Here is a 23,337-nt window from a genome sequence, read left to right as displayed (position 1 = left end):
TTTTTAACAACTCTGAAGGAGCAGCAGGTCGCAGTGAATTGGTGCACATGTTTGCATTCTGCAGTATGGAAATTAGTCAGGAAGTACCTTTTCATCCTCTGAATCTTAGCTGTATTTGGGCACATAAGCATTATGCTTGAAGATTTGGCTGAACTTCCTTTGTTCACAAAACATAGTACCAAGATAGTGAGACTAACCTGATGTAGATGTTTGCAGAGAGACTTGATCATTCCAGGAAAACCTGATTCTGCCTGTTTTAAGATTTGGTCTTGCTAGAAAACCAGATTCTACCTGTTTTATGAAGGGTCTTTAAATTGAATTTGTTACCACTTAACTGCTTTCTGAGGTGTGACTTCAGTTTTTGGGTGAAAATCAATGGTTTGTTAGAAGGAAATTTTGTCTTCTTGAATTTTTGTGATATACTTTTATTTTGCAGACTTAATTTTAAGAAATAAAGCAACTTTAGGACAGAAAATGCTCATTACCACTAGGAAAGAAAATGCTCATTATCCCATTTTTTCCTTAAGATTTTTTTAACAGCTCTCCATGTTCAAAGTCGCATATTTCATTTTATTAGAAGATAGAGGGTTAGTTTTCTGCATACAGGCATTCTCTGGGTCACGGCAGTGCTGTCAGAAAACGCTGTAACTTTGGAACATCAAACACTTTACAGCGCTGTAACTTTGGAACTTCAGCCTAACATGAAACTGATTTTTTTTATGAATTTATTGAAAAAGTACCATAAGTATGGAGTACTGTAAGTTGGAGCTACCAAAACCTGGGGACTAGCTGTATTTTGATAAATTCAGTAGCTTATAAATTTAGGTTTTGTAATTGGGTTTTTGAGGTTTAATTTATAATGTACAGAATATTCATAACACAAAGATTTCATGGAAATGGTTTCTTATACACTAAACCCCACTCATTCGTGTTCTCTAGATTTGCAAACTCAGATATTCTCAAGTTTCTCTATGTAATATCTACACATTATTCGTGGAAAATTTTGACTATTCACGGAATATTCACTAAATAATGTATTTTCTTCTCAATTTCATGACTGAATGGACTTTTTGTGATGAAACTATTACAGTATTCAGGTATAAGCATTTTTAGAAGGTTTTTCTTGCGTTTGAACTATCAAAATATGTACTAGACAGTTATAACAGTTAAGCATTTTCAGAGGGGTTCTAAGTATTTGCTGATTTTAGCTATTTTTGGGGGGCCGTCTGGAATGCATCCCCCTCAAATATGGGGTGTTTACTGATGTAGAGAAAGTTTGAAAACAAGGATGGAGACTATTGTGAATGCGCTACATTTTCTTTGGTGTTTATTAATTTCTCATGTGTCTAGCATTTTTAAAGAAAAAATGATGTTTGTCATGCAAAGAAAACTAGTGACAAGTTATGATTTTTTTATCCATTTTTTAATAACAGGAATACGTATGCTGTAAAAGATTGCATTTCCAGGAAATCTTAGTTCTCTTTGTAGAATGGGTTATTACAGTGTCTTCACATAGAGATGTAAGATATCAACAACTACCATACGTATTTGTCTGCTTCACTTGTAATAATAGAAAAGGAAAAAATTTTGATTTTGATTTAGGATATTCCTTCACATCTTAAGAAAACTATACGTACTCTATATTTTGAATCTGTTGCAGAAATATATATTCTCTCCTTAGTAATGGAGGTGGTTTCAAGATTTTACTGTGCATAGGATTTGTTTATTTAGACAGCCAACGGTCTTTTTGAGAGAGTACCTCTCACTGGAGTATCATATGCAACTTCTAGTCACAGAGCAATTTTGTGGTTATTTTTTTATGTTTTCTGTAGTTTCTCAGTTTTTGTGTTTGTAATGGGCCTTGCGTTTTTAGAACACTAAAAAAATTGTAGATCTTTACACCATTTGTCACTTGTAGGATAGTAGTGAAATGTAGTTACAGAAAATCAGTTTAAACACAGGTAAACATATGTTTGTTCAAGTAGTTATGTGATAACTTTAATGAAATGTCAAGAAAATAAGCACTCATAAGAATCTTCAGCCTATGTTTGAGATATATTGTAGAGCATACCGTAGTCTTAAGTATATACTAACACTTTGTGAGGGCACATAATTGGTTTAAGTGAAGAGAGGTGAGGAAAATTCTGGTCGAGAGCATAAATTGTTACACACCACAAGTAATAATGCTCAATTTATTGTAGTAATAATAGTATTTTAATTGAGAGCGGGCTACTTCTATCCAACTGTGGTTGGCTTGGTCCATATCTACTCACACATTTTTTTAAAGTGTCGATAGCATTAATAGAAGACTAAGAGATCTTATAATATTTTTGACCTGGATCTTGCTTGGCACCTTGCTGTACCAGACAGCACAGCATATGGTATACAGTTGGTTATATGTATGTATGGAACATGAAAAACAATTTATATTTTGTTTCTGCTTAGTAGTTCAAAAACAATTATGCCATCTTAATCTCTCAACTGTTTTTATTTTGGTAGTTTACGGGAGAACAAATGAGACTCCCTCCTGATCAAAGCAATCTTGTCGAAAGATTAGATAACATGCTTTGCCTTTCAGAATAATGTGTGCAGAGATAAGATTATATTGAAATGCCATGGGCAGATTTTGGTCTTTATTTTAAAATGAACACATCCCTGCCAACTATGAGTTTATTGAATCTGGAATATTAAGTATTTAGTCAATTTGTTGACTGAGGAGTATCTTGAATTAAGAATGAAACTTTATAGTTTCTCAGTGAAAATGAACATATCCTTTTGTAATATATGATGATCATATGTCTTATTCTTAAAAATTAGGTGTTGCTTTTGTGAAGTAGTGTTGAAGTAAATTTGATGATACCCCTTGAACCCTGTATAGCTAATTAGAATATTCCATTGTGCCATTAGTTTGTACTTCATAGATTTTTTTTTATCTTTTTTATGTTTGACATTTTAAATTATTCTCATTATTGCAAGGCAGTGGGTAGTTTAACCAACCTGGAAAGTTTTAACCTACCATTGAGCTGCGAGTTCTTGGGTCAAGAGTCCTTAGGCTCTAGAGGGTGAAAGTTTTTTCACAGTTTTTCTTGACATTAAATTCAGTAGCTGATCTTCAGCTATTTGTAATTTCAAGAAACTCTACCAAACTGACAATTAGTACAGGAGACTACCTTTACTTTTCAACATTCTGTTGAGAAATACCTTTTCTGTGAAGTAAAGGAGAAGCTACTACAAAACTGTCTAATCAGGAAGAAGGAAACCTGACATAAATATGTATGTTATGACAATAAAGTTGTTACAGAAAGTACCTGTCACAGATCTTGACAGTTAAGTATACAGTAATATCCCGAACTTACGCGAGGTTAGGTTCAAGACCCCCTCGCGTAAGGGAAGGTTTCGCATAAGTTTGGCAGTCTTTTAAAAATGCTAAGAAATACTTGCTTCTAGAGTTTGAACACTAAATATGACCCAAATCATGCTCCCTAAGTATTAAGCTAACTTTTAAATGAAATTAAAGCTACTGTAGTTAATACATTACCCTTATAAAAGAAATAACTGATTAGCTTAAAAATAGTTACTGTAACTGCTACATACATTCGTATACATTTTCGTACGTATACTAACGTTACCCCTAATTCATAGGGTGCCATTTTCTTTTTCCCTCAGAGTAAAGAGAAGTTTGCTTTGCGTCACTAGATAAACTTCATAAGTCTGTATAACAAAGGTACGCAATTCAATGAAATAAAGAAAATGTGTATGTATGTACATACATAATGTTTGCATGAGGGTAAAGTTAAAATTCAATCAATTTTAAATCATGTACCAGTGTGAAGGAGGCTAACTATGAGAGAGAGAGAGAGAGAGAGAGAGAGAGAGAGAGAGAGAGAGAGAGAGAGAGAGAGAGAGAGAGAGAGAGAGAGAAATACGTACGTCATGTGAGGTAAAAAAGTGAGAATGGGATCACATCTTCTGAAAGTACGTTAACTGTATGTGCTGTAATTACATAACATAGTACATATAGATTTTACCAGCACTTTTTCCGAGGTTAAGATAGTAATTTTCACAGAACGACAACTCTGTTATGTCTTTGTGTTTTACTAGCTGATCATGAAGGTCTTATATAGTGACAAACACTGTGAAATAGGTACGTACTGCCTTTGTATATGTTTTAAAAAATATAAATAGCATACACGGGATCTCCATACTGATTTTACGTTTGAGACCATAAAAACTTATACTAATTGTAGTATACTAATATGTACTTCAGAAATTAAAGTTTTTGAAGGGATATAATCTTTGAAAAGTGCAGTAACTTTATGAGTGGGTATTGCATCTTGTAAAAGTATGTATATACACTAACTGTAGGTGCTGTAATGCCCTTTGTATCATATTAATGCATGTACGAAAATAAAAATAATAAATTTTTAATAAAGATTTTATACAGAAAAGTTTTAAAACTTAAAAATTTACATAATAAATTAAACATAAACACTTTTGCAGTGTTTCTGGAGGATTAGCAAATGTTTGCACTATTGTGAAGAACTCGCGTATGATAATTTGGTTAGGTTCCAATGAAAAGTTTGCACTATTGTGAATTCATGCAACTCGAATTGCGCAAGTTCGGGGTATTACTGTACAGGAAAATCTTTACTGATTTTACAAACTCCTGTTGTTAGAAGTTTCACAGAATAGATCATGTTACTGGTCACACTGATGAGTTACTTAGAGACTAACCTTATGAATGTATATACGTATATGCTTGAAAATTTGGTTTTAAAAGTATATGAATAGTGATGAGATCCTTTGAGCATTATTGCTTGTGGTGGCTGTGTAATGGAGTCATGTCAGAATGATTGAATGAATTATTTTTTTCTTCCAATTTAACAGGTACTATAGTGAGGTCTTTTCCATGCTATCCTAGTCGTGATTTATGCTATAGAGACTTGGCATTGGCTGTCCAGTTCCCATTTAAGTGGTACCTTCCTCTTCACCAAAAAGATCATTCAGAATACTAAATCATGGCCACACAATACTTTCTGCCGGTACTGTGTATATTTAGAGCCTTCTCCTGGCTTAGCACATCCACAGCTACAGCTTTTCTTTCATTGGAAGTTGCACTCTACTGATGGAAGCTTTCAGGTTTTACACCTTGTTTGAGGGTGACTTAGAGGTACGTACCTGTTATATCAGGTACCTCATTGTCTCTTTCCTGAGGCTGGGCCACCTGATATTATCTTCTTGTCAGGGAGTACATTAATGTTTTAGAAATTAATGCTGTACACCAGGAGTTTTTGGCTACTTAGATGGAAAGGAAATCTATCAGTGTATTTTGAGTCACGGTTCATTGAAGAACCATAGCATTACCAGACAAGACCCCATTCTACTTATGTTAAGCCTACACAAGAATGAGCTTAGGGACATGACCATCATGGTAACTTTGTCATTAGTGCAGTGTCTCCATATGATAATCTGTAATTATGAATGGAGCTTGGAAGCCCACTGACATGTCTAGTTTCTTTTTATTTGGTCACAAAACACATTAGGTCTTGAAGATCTTTCTTTTTCACAGATTGATTTCTATGACACATTTTTGAAAAAATGAAAGGAGTAATAAATTAGTTTATAGAATTCCTAGGTTTTCTTTGTTTGTTTTACTCTTGACAATCATCACAAAGGAGGTAGGACTTTGCACAGTTTTCATATTTTAAAGACTTGGTTCATTTCAAGATAAATTCATGTAAGAGCATGATTACAAATGCACTTTTATGTTCCTCATTAAGTTCAGTTTCACCACATACTATAAACGCATACAGTTTTGTACATAACCTTGGGGAAAAATAGTTGCTGAAGTAAGTTTGCAATTTAGCCATAATTAGCACATAAATGTTTTAATGAACATGATTTCTACAGACCTTATTTTGAGTTGAAGGCAGCTATAAACCAGCAGCTAGAAGCTCAGAAACAAAGAGTGCGACAGCTAGAAGAAAGTGTCACTGGAGCCAAGATGACTTATGCTCAGGCCCTTGCCAACCTTGAGACCATTTCTGATGAAATTCACAGGGTAAGTATCTTGCTACAGTTCATTATATTAACATTATAAAAATGTAATTTGAATATTTAACATGTCTTTGTGGAAATTGAAATCTTCAGTGTACAATAATTTTAGAATTGTATCACGGGCAAAGTGTTGAAGATTTATGATGCTAAACAATTTTTATAAATAAAGTATGTGTGAATACCCAGTTATTTTTGAGTCCTAATACATTTAAGAAATCATTGTGAAGATGGGAAATTAGCTTCATGTTTAAGATATACTCTTGCATTGTTACATGTTTTTTCATTCCTGTTCATGATCATGTATGTACTACACTGATTCTGTACTGTAATTTTCCACTGGTTATTATGGATAATTAATTTTGACTGGTCAAAATATGTGTAGACATGCTGCATAAAGTTCAAATAAATTATTTTGTACATGAACTTTCCTGCCAGATATATACTTAGCTTACGTCTCTGACGTCACGACAGAATTCAAAACTCGCGGCAAATGCGACAGGTAGGTCAGGTGATCTACCCCACCCGCCGCTGGGTGGCAGGTGAATGAACCAATCCCCCTTTCCAGTCATAATTTTTCTGTCGCCGGTGTCGACTACATCTGTTGTCGATACCTCTCGATTTTGGATTATTACTCGTTTTCGCCCTGGATTGTTTCATCGGACTTTTGGTGAAGTACCTGCTCCTTGGCTTGGCATTTGCGATTTGTGGACCGGTTTTTGATTATTCTTTTTGATTATTCTGGAATTTCATTATGTCTGATTTAGAAATTAAGAAGAACTCAACTATGTTCAGAGTTTGTTCTGTTAGCGATTGTAAGGTGAGGCTACCGAAAGCTGCGGTAGACCCTCACACAGTATGCATGAGGTGTAGGGAATGACTGCTCATTTATTAACCCTTGTAAATGAATGTGGTAATTTGAATGAAGAAGAATGGAAGGCGCTTTCTTCTTATGTAAGAAAGCTTGAGAAGGACAAGGTTAGGAAAGCTTCAGCTAGGAGTTCTAGTAGGTCTCGCGCTAGCGAGTTTGAAGTTGATAACCCTGCTGTAGACGTAGCGCCTTTACCAGTTTCAGCCCCTGCTTCCTGCACCGAACCCGAAGATGCGCCTTCGGAGGTGGACACTATGAGAGCCACTATTCGCAGCATGGAGCTGAAAATTAAAGTGCTAAGAAGGTAAGAGTGATAGCAATTTGTGCAGTGATTCCAGTGCAGTGGAGGGTGCGTCTGATCGGCTCCCTAATGCTTCTAGGCCTAGACCTCTTCCAGACTCCCAGACCCAGTGGAGGAGGAAAGTCGAAAGCCGCAGGAAGGTTAGGGAGAGAACCCCCACCGGTCAGGCGTCCCCTCGGTAGCGCCTGATGTTCGCTCCAGGCTACCTTGGATCGCGCCAAGAGAGAAGTCTTACGGCAATGCTTCTCGTCTTCGCCTTCTCCTTCGCCCGCCAAGCGTGGTTGGAGCTCCTCAGAAGCTTCTCGGCCGTCGAAGAGAGCCACTGGCAAGGCTTCTTCCGCTCCCCCCCCTCCCTCAGCCCTGAAGTTTTTTCGGAAGATCCTGGATTGGATGGAGAAGAAACGAGGATTTCTTTGGAATTTCGCTCTCCTAGTAAGGATCGAGCTGCGTCTCCTGTGAAGGACTTTGTTAAGTCTCCTACACGTGTGTTGGCTAGTCTGCAGGCGCAGATTACGGCTCTGGCTGACTCTTTGATTGTGACTTCTTGTCGTAGGAAGGACGTCTCGCTCCCGGTAAAGAAGTCCAGGCGCTCTTCTCCAGGTTTACGCTATTCGTCAGTAACCGCCCTCTCTCCAGGAGTGGATCGTAGTACGAGGCGCTCTTCAACGGACAGGCGCTCTCCTGCGGACATCGTTTCTCCGTCGGACGGACAAGGGGCATGCTTCCCGTGAGCGAGCCTGTCCTGACAGGCGCTCGTCTCGAGACAGGATCTCTCCCGCTGGCAGACGCCAGGAGCCTGGTAGGCGTTTTTCTCATGGTAGCCGCTCTCCTTCAGGCTTTCGCTCTCCTGTGACCAGACGCCCTTTGGTAGACAGGCGCTCTTCTTCCTGTCAGCCGCCCTTCGCTTAGCAGGCACCAAGAGCCTGGTAGGCGCTCTTTCTTCAAGGCGCTCTTCTCCCGATTTTCGCTCTCCTCGAGTTAGGCGCCGGGAATCTGTCAGACGCTTCTCTCCTGGTAGGCGCTCGTCGCCAGAGATTCGCTCTCCTCGCAGCAGGCGCCAAGAGCCTGATAATCGCTTCCCGCATGACAGGCGCTCTTCGCCAGGCAGCCGCTCTCCTTTAGACAGGCGCCAGGAGCCTGATAGACGCTTTTCGCCTAATAGGCGCTCTTCGCCTAATAGGCGCTCTTCGCCTAATAGGCGCTCTTCGCCTAATAGGCGCTCTTCGCCAGATTTTCGCCCTGCGTTCGTTAGGCGCCAAGAGCCTAGAATACGCCCTCATCCTGACAAGAAGGAGTTTTCAGGCAGAATCTCAACGGAAGTTATAACTTCCCCGGTTAGATGTCAGAGTTCTTCCAGACGTTCTTCCAAGGATGGACTCTCGGCTGAGGACAAGACAGCCTTTCATCGTAAGGATTGTGAAGGATCTTCGGCGGAAGAAGAACAGGATCCCTCGGAAGAAGAAATTCCTAAAGATTCCTCCGTTTCTTCATACAAGCGTTTGACGGACCTGTTGCTTCAGGAATTCGGAGACGCCCTTTCTCCTGTCGCCCCGCCCTCGCCTCTTTCGTTATTTTCGACTTCGAAAACTTCGAAGGTTTCATCCTGTGTCAGGATGAAGCCTGCAATCTCTATGAAGAAGGCGCTTAGAGGTTTTGGTGAGTGGCTTCTTTCGAAGGAAGAGAAAGGGAAGACAGTGTTCTCTTTCCCTCCTTCTAAGCTTACTGGAAAACTAGGATTCTGGTATGAATCGGGAGAACCCTTGGGCCTCGTTCTTCCATCCTCGGCAGACTCGGACTTCTCTTCACTGGTGGATTCCTCTCGACGCTCTGCCCTCATGTCTGCTAAGACGACATGGGGGATGAATGAGCTTGACCACCTGTTGAAGGGAATGTTCCGAGTCCTGGAGGTGTTTAACTTCCTAGACTGGTCTTTGGGCGTTTTGGCCAAGAAGACGCAGACCCCGGATTCCATTTCACCTGAGGATTTCGTATCAGGTGTTCTCACGTGTATGGATAAGGCAGTGAGGGATGGATCGAGTGAAGTAGCTTCCCTTTTCGGAGGGGGAGTGATCAAGAAGAGATCTGTTTACTGTTCGTTCCTGACGAAATCAGTATCGCATGCTCAGAGAGCCTCTCTCCTGTATTCTCAGCTCTCTCCTCAACTCTTCCCTAAGAAGATCATTCAGGATGTTTCTTGTGCCCTTTCAGCTAAGGCTACACAGGACATGCTAGCCCAGTCTACCAGGAAGCCTCACTCTTCTTTCCAAGCTAAAACCAAGAGAGAGACTCCAGTTAGGCAGGAGCCCTTTCGAGGAGTCCCTCCTGCCAGAGCTTCTTCCTCTAGAGGATCTAGACCCACTAAACGAGGGAAGACCTTCTCTAGATCCATCAGAGGGAAGAAGTAGGATTCAAGTTCTCCAGACATCAGTGGGTGCCAGACTTCTGAAGTTTGCCGACGTCTGGCCAGGAAAGGGGCGGACAACCTGGTCACTCTCGATTGTCCGCAAAGGCTACCTCATTCCCTTCTTATCAAGACCTCCGTTGACGACGACTCCGAGGGAGTTGGTAGCCAAGTACAAGGACCCATCATGAATCAAGCCCTCTCTCTAGCAGTAGATCTTATGCTGGAGAAGGAGGCGATAGAAACTAGTGAAAGATCCTCATTCTGCGGGTTTTTACAACAGACTCTTCCTAGTTCCCAAGAGCTCAGGAGGATGGAGACCGGTTCTGGATGTAAGCGCCCTGAATGTCTTCGTAGAAAAAAGGAAGTTCACGCCATGGAGACAACTTCTTCGTGTTGGCGGCTCTTCGTCCAGGGGACTGGATGGTGTCCCTAGATCTTCAGGACGCTTACTTCCATGTGCCTATCCATCCTTCTTCACGGAAGTTTCTGAGATTCATGATGGGAGGGAAGATCTTCCAATTCAGGGCCTTGTGCTTCGGCCTTTCGACAGCCCCTCAAGTTTTCCACGGGTTTAATGAAGAATGTAGCGCAGTGGCTACATTTGGAGGGAGTGAGGCTGTCTCTCTATCTAGACGATTGGCTGATCAGAGCAAGCTCACAAGAACGATGTCTGGAGGACCTACAAAAGACATTGACTTTAGCAAGTTCGTTGGGGCTTCTGGTGAACTTCCAGAAGTCACAATTAATCCCCAGTCAAGAGCTGATATATCTGGGGATTCGGATGGTTTCTCCGGATTTTCGGGCATATCCGTCACCAGAGAGGATTGCTCGTTGCCAAGAGAAACTAACGACCTTCCTAGAGAAAGATGCATGCACAGCGAGGGAGTGGATGAGTCTGTTGGGGACACTTTCCTCGCTGGAGCAATTCGTTTCTCTTGGAAGGTTGCATCTCAGACCTCTCCAATTCTTCCTTTACCGGAACTGGAGGTGTCTCTCTCTAGACCTGGAATTCTCCTTCATGATATCAAAAGGAATCAAGAAGGACCTTCTGTGGTGGGCAGATCCTCTCCGATTTGCAGAAGGTCTGTCTCTGTACATGCCAAACCCGAACCAAGTATTGTTTTCCGACGCGTCGGAGACGGGTTGGGGGGCGACCCTAGGGTCAAGAGAAGTGTCAGGCACCTGGGAGGGGGAACAGGTGTCCTGGCACATCAATAACAAAGAGTTGATGGCAGTGTGGTTGGCGTTAAAAGCCTTCGAGCCCCACGTCCGAAATGCTATAGTTCAGGTCAACTTGGACAACACCACAGCCTTGGCTTACATAAGAAAGCAGGGGGGGACACACTCTTTCTCCCTGTACGAAACAGCGAAGGACTTGCTGTTGTGGTCCCAGGCAAGGAAGATCGTTCTCCTCACCAGGTTCGTACAGGGAGAAGGAATGTCAGAGCCGATCTCCTGAGCAGGAGGAATCAAGTGCTCCCCTCGGAGTGGACTCTGCACTCAGAAGTTTGCCAGGACCTGTGGAGGTTATGGGGCAGACCTCATATCGACCTTTTTGCGACAGCAAAGAACAAGAGAATAGACCTCTACTGCTCCCCGATCTCGGACCCAGGAGCAGTGTCAGTCGATGCTTTTCCTTCTAGACTGAGAGGTCTGGACGTCTATGCTTTTCCTCCATTCAAGATTCTGAGTCAAACACTCAGAAAGTTTGCGGCCTCGGAAGCGACAAGGATGACGCTGGTAGCTCCATTCTGGCCGGCCCAAGATTGGTTCACAGAGGTACTGGAATGGCTGGTGGACTTTCCAAGAGCTCTTCCACAAAGAGTAGATCTGCTCAGACAACCCCACTTCGACAGGTATCACAAAAACCTCCCCGCTCTCAATCTGACTGGCTTTCGACTGTCAAAAGTCTTGTCAGAGCGAAGGGGTTTTCAGCTAAGGCAGCGAAGGCTATCGCCTCAGCTAGAAGGCCCGCTACCCTTAAGTGTTTACCCAGTCGAAGTGGGACTCTTTCGCCGTTGGTGCAGAAACCAGAAGCTTTCCTCTTCCAGTACCTCTGTGACCCAAATCGCAGATTTCCTGGTTTTTCTCAGGGAAAAATGCGGTCTTGCAGTTTCGACCATCAAAGGATATCGGAGCATGTTAGCAGCTGTGTTTAGGCCACAGGAACTTAGATATCTCCAACAACAAAGATCTACATGATCTGCTAAGATCTTTCGAAACTTGCAAGAAACCCTCGTCTCAAATTCCGAGCTGGAACCTGGATGTGGTTCTTCGTTTCCTGAGGTCCTCGAAGTTCGAACCTCCCCGTCATCTTCTTTCAAGGATCTTACGAAGAAGGCTCTGTTTCTTTTGGCTTTAGCATCTGCCAAGAGAGTTAGTGAGCTTCATGCTCTAGAAGGAAGGGTAGGTTTCAAAGGAGATTCCGTGATTTGTTCCTTCCTTCCTTCTTTTCTAGCTAAGAACGAGAACCCCTCAAATCCTTGGCCAAGGAGTTTTGAGGTTCCAGGCTTAGCTCCCCTGGTAGGGGAAGAGCCGGAAAGAACTCTTTGCCCTGTGAGGACTTTAAGATACTACCTCCAGCGGAAGAAGTCTCTTAAGGGCATTAACGGACAGACTTTGGTGCTCTGTAAAGGATCCCAGTAGACCATTGTCTAAAAATGCTTTGTCCTTCTTTATTAGAAGCCTCGTGAAGGAAGCACATTTGGCTTGCGGTGAGGATCAGTTCAAGCTTTTGAAAGTCAAGGCTCACGAGGTAAGAGCCATTGCTACGTCCTTGGCTTTCAACAAGAATATGTCACTCCAGAATCTGATGAAAGCAACATTCTGGAGATGCAATTCAGTATTCGCGAACCACTACCTTAGAGACGTCAAGATTACTTACGATAAGTGCTTCGCGTTAGGCCCGTATGTATTGGCGGATTCGGTGCTGGGGCAGGGAGCTGAAGCATATCCTTTGTAAATTTTTTCCCCTATTGTTTGTATTGTGTTTTTATGGTTGTTTGAAAGAGGATGCGGGTAGGCATCTCTTTCTATTCATATTGCTAACATTAGAATGGTTAGGTGATCTGTTTGTGCTAGAGCTGCCTGCATTGGTAGTGGTCAGGCTCTGTCATTTAAGAGGGCGAATCCCCATTGACATGATCCGACTTGGATTCTACTGAGTAAGTGGATATCAAATCCCTTCGGTAGACCCAAAGAGTCTTTTCAGCTGTAGGTCACGCCCTCGCTGTAGCTCTTCAGGCTTTGCAGACTAATAGACAGTAACTATGAAGTCTTCAGCCTTATCAGGTAAGAACTAAGGTTTGTTAGTATCCTACAACAGATGTTGTTTCCCCTTTTTCCTTGTTAGCTCTGTCTTTTTCCCTCCACCAAGGGTGTCAATCAGCTAAGTATATATCTGGCAGGAAAGTTCATGTCACAAAAAAATGATATTGTTTATTTTACAAATAAAGTTTTGTACATACTTACCTGGCAGATATATACGATTGATGGCCCTCCCAGCCTCCCCTCAGGAGACAGGTGGAAGAAAAATTATGACTGGAAAGGGGGATTGGTTCATTCACCTGCCACCCAGCGGCGGGTGGGGTAGATCACCTGACCTACCTGTCGCATTTGCCGCGAGTTTTGAATTCTGTCGTGACGTCAGAGACGTAAGCTAAGTATATATCTGCCAGGTAAGTATGTACAAAACTTTATTGTAAAATAACAATATCATTTTTCAAGTGGTTTTGGCACTCAATGGCTTTTCACATGTTAGTTGATTGCTGGCACTTGGTAATTTCTTCATCACTTAAATTGTGCCCTCTTTTATGAAACATGCTTCAAGACCAATTAGTAGATTAACAACTGTAAACAAATCAATGTGCATATGAAAAAGAAAATATATATAGTACAATGAAGGCTGAGGGAAATCAGATGTTAGTAAAAATAATGATAGTAAAGTTATGTACTAAATAATGTGTCTTGGGTGGGTTGAAATAATCAGCAGTGGAAAATGTGCTTTATGATGCTAACATGCAATTAATTAAAACCAGTTTCTAGAAAAAGCTGTGGCATGGTTCAAGTTTTAAGAATATTATTATTTCTTATATAGTCACCACTCAGAGTTAGGTAATAAAATGAGGCACTAGAGGTGACACCATTGGTTTTGATGATAGTACTGCCACTCCCATCAGTTATGGAAAATGTAATTAAAAAAAAAAGGTTATTGAATTTCTCCAAATGTCACCTGACAGCCTTTACATATCCAGAGTTTTATAAACAGTTGATCATATGTAGGAGAATGGACTACACAGATATTTTATTCATATGGTTGTGGTCTGGTTGAAAAATAAATTTTCTTTAGATTCATGATCTTGACCTCCCAATCATATTTTCTCGCAATAGTATACACTCTAGAGATAAGGTCATGTATAGGATTAAAATTTTTGCTCTGGAAGTCATGTAATGCCATCACCAATTTTTTTTCTTACATTACCAGACCCGCCAGTCTCAATTAGACTTGGGAATTCGTGGTGTTGGTGTCGGAGCAGAATCTCCCTTGCCTCCTCTCCAAGCAGTAGATGGGGGAATACCTCTTTCTGGAAATCCTCTCCATTATGCTGGGTCTAGCTTAGACTCAGACACCCAAGACGATTATAAAACTCTGCCTGGAAAACTGGGATCAGTAGCTGCACCAATAATGTCGTCTGTGGTAAATATTTCCTAGGTGTTTAAGTTTTTATGAGAAGTTAGATATATCCAATAATAGTAAGTCATTTTAGTTTTGTGTACGCTTTACATATCTGATATTTTTACATCTTTCAGATGACTCCTGAAGCAGCTCGTTCACTTCTTGCTAGAACCCCTTCTACCTCAACTAGTAATATGCCTACTGAAAGTCTTTCCACCACAGTTTCAACATTGCCCAAAACGACAGATATCTCATCCACTGCATGTACAACTGCGTGTGATGTTGCACCAAACAGTGTAGTGGTGGATGCAGGAGATATGGTTGTTGAAGAAGTAGATGGGGCAACTGCATGTACAGATTTATCAGGCTGGCAGGTTAGTTTTAAGTCAGCAATGCTTGAATTAGTGGTATTCTACACTCTTGGCTGTTTTGTGGTAATATTTCCTGTTTGCCTGATGTGCAGTGCTTTGATATACCTATGTCACTGATTATTGATATACTTGGCATCATTTTGTGTGAACTGTGTCTGTGATAATTTGAAAGGTTTTAAGTGCAGTATAAGTGTTTGGTATGGTTAAATTATCACTGTCATTGCAATAACTTCATTGTTTCTTGACTTTGGCCTATTACAGTACATTCAACAGTTTCAGCTTCTATAAAAGATAGAATATTAATTTGTTGGGCACTGAAAGGATAAACTCCTATATTTGTATTTTGTAACTAGAATATTTTTGAAAGAATTAGAAATACAATATTTGTATACTACTGTTTTTACGTATGTAAATAATCAGTTGTTTTGTACTAAAGGAAGGTAAAGCTGCCTGGCACATATAATAACAACTGGGTTTATAAAGATTGTGGCCTTTGCAAATATAATAACAAAAACAAGGAACTGGGTTTATAAAGATTATGGGCTTTGGTGAAAATAACTGTCAGGTGTCTGGTTACAGCATTGCTTTAGCCACTACATTAATTTTAGTAAAATGTAGTGTACATGGCTAAAGGGAAGTTTGTGGTATGTGCATCCTGACTGAAAAGAAAATGGGATGGCAAAGCTGTATTGTGTAGCTTCAGTTCCAGTTCTATACATGTACTGGAATTATTTTTTGATAATTTTATTTGGTGCTTATGAAAATCAGAATTTCATTACAGGGCAGAAAATGTGAGATACTACAAGTTGTTTTATATAATCTGAATATTGGAAGGATTAATTCTCAGTTTCTTTAGCCATAGGGGGGATTTTAGTTGATCATTAAGACCTGTCAAATTGTTAGTACAACTTCGAGATTGTCAGCTGCTTGGGACTCAATTAGATTATTATATTATATGGTAAAGAAATTCTGACTCTTTTTATACAGTGTGAACAAAGGATTTGTGGTTGAATGAGTGGATGCGTACAGTTGGATATTTATTTAGGTAAGAATTGATTAAAGGGAGCAGATAAAAAGTGAAAAAAAGCAGAAAGCATGGCTGATGGAGGTCAAAGGAATGCTGCAGAAAACCATCAGTACCATTACAGTACACTGAGCAAAGGACATCCCTTTGAATTTTACACTGCAATCAGTCCATATTAAAATGATAACAGGAGTTGATGCAGAGAATTCAGTGTTCACATAAATTAAAAAGTTTTATCTAGGCAACATTGTACACTTTGTTTTTGGTAATTTTGCATATTAAGCATTTTGTTATAGTTAAAGAAGTGGAAGTTTTATGATCAGAATTTTTTTGAAGATGTGACTATTTATTTCTATATTTATATGTATTCTGCTACATATATAAGTATTAAAATAAGGTTTTTATGAACTTATTGGTAGATTATGGCATTTTTCAATCCAACAGGATTGTCATACAGAAGTAATTGTATCATGTACTCTAATTGGTCACTTTCAGAGAATGGAGGATAATTCTAACAGTAAAACTTGTGACTGTCCAAACTTCAGTCAGGAGAGAATGTCAAGTTTTTGGAAATCAAATAAGGCAATATTCCAGAATTTGCAATGTACCTTTATCCAAATACTATAGTAAAAGTTGAAGTTTATTACCAAAGATAAATTGCTAGGACCAGCTAATGGTTGTTGAGTATTTTGGCTTGATGATTTATTGAAACTTTCTAATACAATATGAGTAATAATAATGAAATTCCCAAAGGATCCATCTGCTGGCAAGTCTACAGATTTACTCCACTGTATTTCAATACCTACACTTGTATAGAGATTAACACTGTTGCATAAATGGTGTTTATATTTTTTGTTTTGCTGAAATATGAACATTGGCCAGTTGTTGACCAGTATTAAAGTGGAAGAGAAGTGAATCATAAGGAAAATTTAGCAGCCTCTGTAAGATTAATTTGCATGATGCAGCCATTTATTGTGACAGGATATACATAAGAGAGGGTCTACTTATTTCCAGTAATAATAATAATAATAATAATAATAATAATAATAATAATAATTATATTTTTGTTTGGAATTTGTATGCTTTCATCATCATCAAAAACATTTTTATGTCAATGAAGTTAGATGTGCAATGAGATCTGTCATCCATCATGTGTGCATTCTGCCTTAACTCCCATCATTTTGAGTTCTTAAACATTTTCATGATTAATATTACCTTGTAATGGGGAATCACTTTATGCTATTTTATAAACTGGAATGGGCAAAATGTTTGCTATACAATGTCAAATGGTAGTTAAGAAACATTGATAAAGAATGTCTCTTAAATATGTACCTGTTTTTGCGGAATGTTAGGGTGTTTGTCTTTCACTGCACATTGTTATACCTACTTCTATTTTCTTTAAGTGAGCATCATTCACGCCTTAGCTTTATTACTCACTTATGTTTTAAGTGTAAAAAATTATTTTGGTTTCTTGGCTATTCTAGTGCTTATTGCATTAAATTTAGAATGTTATCAATTATTTTAATTGAGTAGTAATGCTTCATTGTTTTGTGCAGGTAATTGGTTTAGGCAGCCCAGCTCTCTCCTCAGCCCAGTATTTGACAGTGGAGGAACCGTGATTCAACAATCTCGGACTGAAAGCTTAGCCAGTGTGTAGGCTTTTATTGAAATTTTAGGCTTAAGATATTTTTGCTTTGCTTAGCATATTGTAATTAAGTTAAAGAAATGCTTTTCATATTTCCAATTGTAGTATTAAATACAAGCTCAAGAATTATATTTGTCAGAATGAATAATGATAAAATGTTCCTTTCATTTTTTCAGCATTGAAATGCTTAGTGATGAAGCTATTGCTGGTCTGATGTTAGATGAAGAGCTAGCTGAGGCTTCAAATGCTATGGGCACACCACTTAATACGCCAAATATGTGATTTTGCCATACTTCCTTCATCATCTAGTATGTGTGCTTGGCCAACGATAGTACAGAATTACATAAACACTTCTGCAGAACCTCAAGACACTTCTACAACACAAACTGTGCCTGCATCTGAAGAGGGTAGCCAAGAATCCTGCTCTAGAGTGAGTGAGTCAATGATGGGCCTTCATCTTGAAGATTCCTTCAGTCCCATGACAAGACAACTGAATCCTCCTCAGAGCTTGCCTCTCAGCCATGATTCCTCATCCGAACACTCTTCCCCTGAAGATCTTACTCCAGGTTATGTTCCTTTACAGAATGTTTGCACCCCTTTCTCTCCAGAGGAATGTATTCCTTACAAGTCCACTAGTTCTTCAGGACCACTGTGGCATAGTTCTTCTAGTAGTGAGGAGGCTAGGGAAGAACCTCATCGTAGCTCTTGGGTATTGGAAAATGTGCCACAGATGCATGATGAAGATACCACTGCCAAGCCATAAGTATTATATCTATCCAGTTTTGTAATTTACCTTTTTGTTTGTTATAACAATCTTGATGCTGTGCTGACCCAACCACTCTAGTTTCTGCAAACATTTTGTCAAATGCTTTTGATAACATCCATTGATAGACTTGTATTCCCAGTTGACTGCCTTCACTCTGTAATATTCCTTGTAAATCTGAATTTTAATGCTTTTTGTACATTGCATAACAGAAAATAAACATGGTTCAGATTTCATTATTCGAATAATACAAACATTTGTTTACTACTGTCCCTGAAACAGGTTAAGCATTCCATTCATGCAATGGTGTCAAAGAGTATATCAACATTTTTTCCATACATTTCTTCTATGAGCAGATGAGAGGACATATTTTTCTTGTACTTTATAGAGCAGTGAGTTTGTGCTATTAATGAAATTACCATACTGATCTCCTCATATAAATGATATTTGGTCTTATTAAGACTGGATTCACATACAATGTTATACTCTATACAGTTCAGGATGAATGAATCATGCCATGCTTAATTAACAGTGCAGTATTAAACGAGGAAAGAGTGGTGTAGAAACTGATGATAAGTGCCTGAAAGGAAAATTGTAGTAGCTCTCATATTTGCTGTACAGTGTATTGTTCTGGAAAAATTGCTTTCTGTTAGTGAAGAAATTTATTCCTTGTATCGTTTTAAGTGCTTTTTATTAATAGCTTATTTAGGAAAGTTTACGCACTAGCGTTACATTAATGGAAGATATTCTCATACTGTAAAGCAATTAAAATTCATTGCCATATTCTGATTCTTGTTGTTGTATGGTATCAGTTGTATTACAGTACAGTATACTGATATTTGTGTGTATGATCAAGGTTGGTTAGATGTAGTTAAGTATTTAATGAGAGAAATGACAGAAAGGTTTTTGGAACATTTTGGCATGATATTCTTACTTTGCAGAATAATCATACCCCTGTATTCTTAAAAGCAAAATGTGCATGGATTGTATTTTGTGTTACATTGATATTTTACTGTTCAGGTTTATGCAAATACTTGTATCACAGGGATGGGTGAAAACAAATAGTGCATGGGATAAATATTTAAAAAATTGAACCTGTTATAAAACAAGCATTTGCTTGTTTTATTACAGTACTTAAAAAAGATGCATATTTTCCTTGAAATTAGATGGAAGTTATTAAGATATCATATCACATTATTGATATCGTACGCAGTATAAAACAATTGCTTCCCTACTTATTAAAAAAAACTGCTCTAAATTATGCTCATGCTGATATTCAGTTCGAATTGATGATATGGTACCTTATATTTGTGAAATTTAATACTGTAATCTGAGAAAATGAAGTGAAGTTTGTAACTTACTGTTTTTGTTAAGTGAATGTTGCTGCCTTCTCCTCTTTAAAAACAAATAAGGCCAGAAAGTGATACAACAATAGATTGAATATCTCTTTTGCATTAATTTGATTGTGCTGCTGTCATTTCAAAGGTCCAGGGATGGTAGAGTATTCCTGGAAAATTCTTAATTATGTTCCAATCTAATTGAACAAAATCCTAATTTCATGTTATAGAACTTCGTGTGCCAGGATCTTGTCAAAGACAGGGTGGTAGATTTATAAATGCTGTAAACCTAAGTTTTTTTTTGTTTGTTACTTTTTTGGAGTAATTTTGCTCTACAGAATATGAGCTCCAAGTTTCCATAGTTATTATAAGTTTTGAGTCAATATGTATTTGGTGGCAAGTCATGAAAACATTTTTTTTAATTTGATATCTTCTGTTGATAATACGTAGTAGACTTTATCATGTAGTAAAAATAATAGTAGAAGTACTGATGATATTAATCACAATTAATTTTATTTGTGAAGCAAGGAAGGCCAGCCAGTTTTTTAGTCGCCAAGCTGGAAATAAGTCATTTTAAAAGAAATTGAATTTATCATCAGTTTTTAATCGAATAGGCGACTTGCCAAGTTGGTCCAAGTGAGAATTCTGTGTTAGACAGTAGTCATTTCAAGTAAAATATTGAAGATGCTGTAGATCAGTTTTTTCTTATTTAAATTGTGTTACTGATGTAGATTTTTTTTTATATAGGCACAGTAAGTAGCAGGCCAGAATATAGCTAATTTGTTTTTTAGAGAAAGAATGAAAGTTAGAAGTCTGCCTGTAGATGGTGTTTGTTTTGGCTTGAAAATACAGATGGTGCTCATGTCTTTTATTATTATTATTATTATTATTATTATTATTATTATTATTATTATTTTGTTTGTCTGAAGCTTCCAATCAGCTTGGAACTGTCAGTAGCATTGCATTGTAAAATAGTAAAGTATAAAAATCGGAATTTTATTCATAACTGGCACAGAATGCACATGCTTAAGATTTTGTTTTGATTGAATTTTTTTTATTTATGTTGGGATGCATAATACAAAAAAAAAAAGACAAATAAACAACCACAGCTAAACTTTGTTTTCATACAATCAAACTTACCTGTCAGATATATACATAGCTAAGACTTCCGTCGTCCCCGACAGAATTCAAATTTCGCGCCACTCGCTACAGGTAGGTCAGGTGATCTACCGGCCTGCCCTGGGTGGCAGGACTAGGAACCATCCCCGTTTTCTATCATATTTTCTCTGTCGCCGGTGGTATCAACATTGTTGTTATTACCTCCTGACTTGGATTCATTTTTCAACACTTTGATCAGCGTTTTTCGACTTTTGGTGACGTATTTGGATCGTGTTTTTGGCATCGCTACTGTGGACTGTTTTTGGGAATAACTCTTTTGGATTTTTCTCAGTATGTCTGATTCTAATGTGAGTGTGAGAATGTGTGTGAATGTAGGCTGCAGGGTGAGGATACCGAAAGCTTCGGTTGATCCTCAACACTGTATGCCGTAAAATGAGGGGGGTGCAGTGTTCTGCTATTAACACTTGTAAGGAATGCGAGAGTTTGAATGCAGAAGAATGGAAGACTTGACTTCTTATTTGAAGAAGTTAGAGAGGGATAGAGTTAGAAGGCTGAAAGGTGTGAATTCAAGGCCTATTGAGCCTTTCAATGATAATTCTAACCCTACTACTGTAGATTCTCCCTATAAATCTCATTCTCAGAGTGGTCTTTTCGGATTCGGCATCGAAATCGCCAATCTGAAAGCGACGATTCGAGAACATGAAGTCCAAGATGGCGGACTCGAAAGGTAAGGCTAGTGATAGTGAAAATTTTAGTGAAGTGAACCCTATCAGTGTTGTGGAGGGGGCGTTTGATCGTCCCTGCGGCGCTCCCAGGCCTAGACCTCTTCCAAGCTCACATGCCCAGAGGAGAAGGAAAGAAAGTCGAAAAGCATTAAGGAGGTCGGAGGGAATCCCCAACGGTCAGACGGGTCCCCCTTTCAGCTAAGCTTTGCTTCATGGCAGCCAGCTCAAGGGCGCTATAGAAAAAGCGTCCTTCGCGAGTGTTTTCTCGTCCTCTCCCTCTCCCTCACCTAAACGAGGGTGGAAGGAGTCGACATTATCGATACCGCTGAAGCGTCATATGAAGCAAGACATTGATTCTAGCCCGGAGCGCTTTCTCGGATGCGCCCCGTCTGCTTATTAAGAAGGCGAAGGTGGCGTCAACGTCCCTGACGCTTATGAGGAAGTACCCCATCATGCTTCTTCCCCGAGTGATGACGAAGGGCGTCAGGTGCTAGACGTAGGAGAAGCTTCAAGGAAGATCATTATGGCGGTGCAAGAACAACATCCATCTCTTGTGGGAGTTTTAGCGCCCCGTCGGACGGACTTGGCGCTTCCTATTAGAAGTCTCGTCCTCTCGCACCTGCTCGGAAGACGTCTTTTAGAAGTGAAGCGTCAAATCAAGAGGATCTTAGACGTGACGCTCCGTCCAAGATTGTGACGCCGAGTAGGAAGCCCTTAGAAAGCGAAGCGTCTTCCGGACGCGAAGCGTCTTCTAAACGTCAACAAGAGGACGTCATACATGACGCTCGGAGAGCGGGAAGCGTCATACATGACGTCTTCTAAAGCGCGAGAGAAGCCGCAGGTTGTGACGGCTTCCAAGTCGATCAGGATGGGAAAAAGGAAAGACTTTCATTCCCTTAGCCCCTCTCCGATCAGGAGTTTGTCTCCCCCAGAAGAGGAACATTCTGAAAGGAGAACAGAAACTCAGGATTATCACGAGTTCGAACGAAACTCGGAGGATGACGATCTTGGAAGAGAGGGCTTGTCCAACTATAAGGTGTTGACAACCATGCTTCTGGAGGAATACGGAGACGAGTGGGATTCCGGCTGCTCCTCCTTCTCCGCGCTCGCTCTTTCGAGTGAAGGAAGGCGAAGAAGACTTCGTCTTTTCTGAAGATGAAGCCCACCATCTCGATGAAGCGGGCTTTACAACGCCTTAGACGCCTGGATGAAGTCGAAGAAAAAGAAAGACTTAACCAGGACAGTATTTTTGCATGCCTCCAGCAAGGTTAGCTGGGAAAAGAGGCATATGGTACAAGACGGGGGAGGATATGGGGGATCATCTCCTCAAGGGACTTTTCCATGTATTGGAAGTATTCAACTTCTTAGATTGGTCCCTTGGGGTGATGTCCAAGAAAGCTCACGATTCGCAGGGAATCGAACCTGAAGCCCTGTTATGCATTTTGTCGTGCATCGACAAAGCAGTACAGGATGGATCTTTGGAAGTCTCTGCATTATTTGGAGCAGGGCTTTTGAAGAAAAGGACAGTGTATGGCGCCTTCTTAACAAAGGCAGTCTCGCATGCGCAGAGGGGCAGCTCTGCTATATGCTCCTCGGTTCGGACTATTTGTTTCCTTCTAAGTTGTGGAAGGGGACGTTAGCTCACTCTTTAAACTGAGGAAAGCGGACACAGGATCTTCTGACGCAGTCAGCTAGGAAGAAGAAACCACCTGCTTAGTGTCGGACAAGAAAGAACCTAGCACTTCTAGGCAGCCCTTTCGAGGTGGTCCGATCTCCAGACCTCCCGCAAGAAGGAAGGCTCCAGAGAGAAAGGAGGTAGGTCCGCCTTTCGTCCCTTTAAAAAGGGCAAATGAAACATTTCTCCTCCAAACACCAGTAGGTGCCAGGCTCCTGGAATTCGTGGAAGCCTGGACACTGATAGACGCAGACGCGTCTTCACTAAAGATCATAAGGAAGGGATATCGTATCCCTTTCCTGAAATTACTCCGCCCCTAACGTCTATACCAAGGGAACTATCAGCCAAGTACAAGGATCCTGTGCTGAGGGAT

General features: G+C 39.9%; 1 protein-coding gene and 1 pseudogene across 3 annotated transcripts in view; both read left to right on the top strand.

Annotated features, from left to right (window-relative positions):
- The window catches only part of LOC135195581 (SH3 domain-binding protein 5-like), a 132,793-nt gene extending 115,458 nt beyond the window's left edge, over nucleotides 1-17,335 (top strand). For all 3 annotated transcript variants that reach the window (XM_064221887.1, XM_064221886.1, XM_064221885.1), the window contains 4 exons: nucleotides 5,911-6,061; nucleotides 14,114-14,326; nucleotides 14,440-14,679; nucleotides 17,257-17,335. In XM_064221887.1, the coding sequence (XP_064077957.1) occupies nucleotides 5,911-6,061; nucleotides 14,114-14,326; nucleotides 14,440-14,679; nucleotides 17,257-17,319 (667 nt within the window). In that variant the 3' untranslated portion in view covers nucleotides 17,320-17,335. The remainder of the gene's footprint in view (nucleotides 1-5,910; nucleotides 6,062-14,113; nucleotides 14,327-14,439; nucleotides 14,680-17,256) is intronic.
- A 189-nt stretch (nucleotides 17,336-17,524) lies between these two features.
- LOC135195583 (uncharacterized) lies at nucleotides 17,525-19,467 on the top strand (annotated as a pseudogene).
- The last annotated feature ends 3,870 nt before the right edge of the window (nucleotides 19,468-23,337 follow it).

Source organism: Macrobrachium nipponense, chromosome 16, assembly GCF_015104395.2.
Source record: "Macrobrachium nipponense isolate FS-2020 chromosome 16, ASM1510439v2, whole genome shotgun sequence".
Classification (NCBI taxonomy): Eukaryota; Metazoa; Arthropoda; class Malacostraca; order Decapoda; family Palaemonidae; genus Macrobrachium; species Macrobrachium nipponense.
The sequence above is the reverse complement of the archived record's forward strand: the minus strand, read 5'-3'. Positions and strand labels throughout refer to the sequence as shown.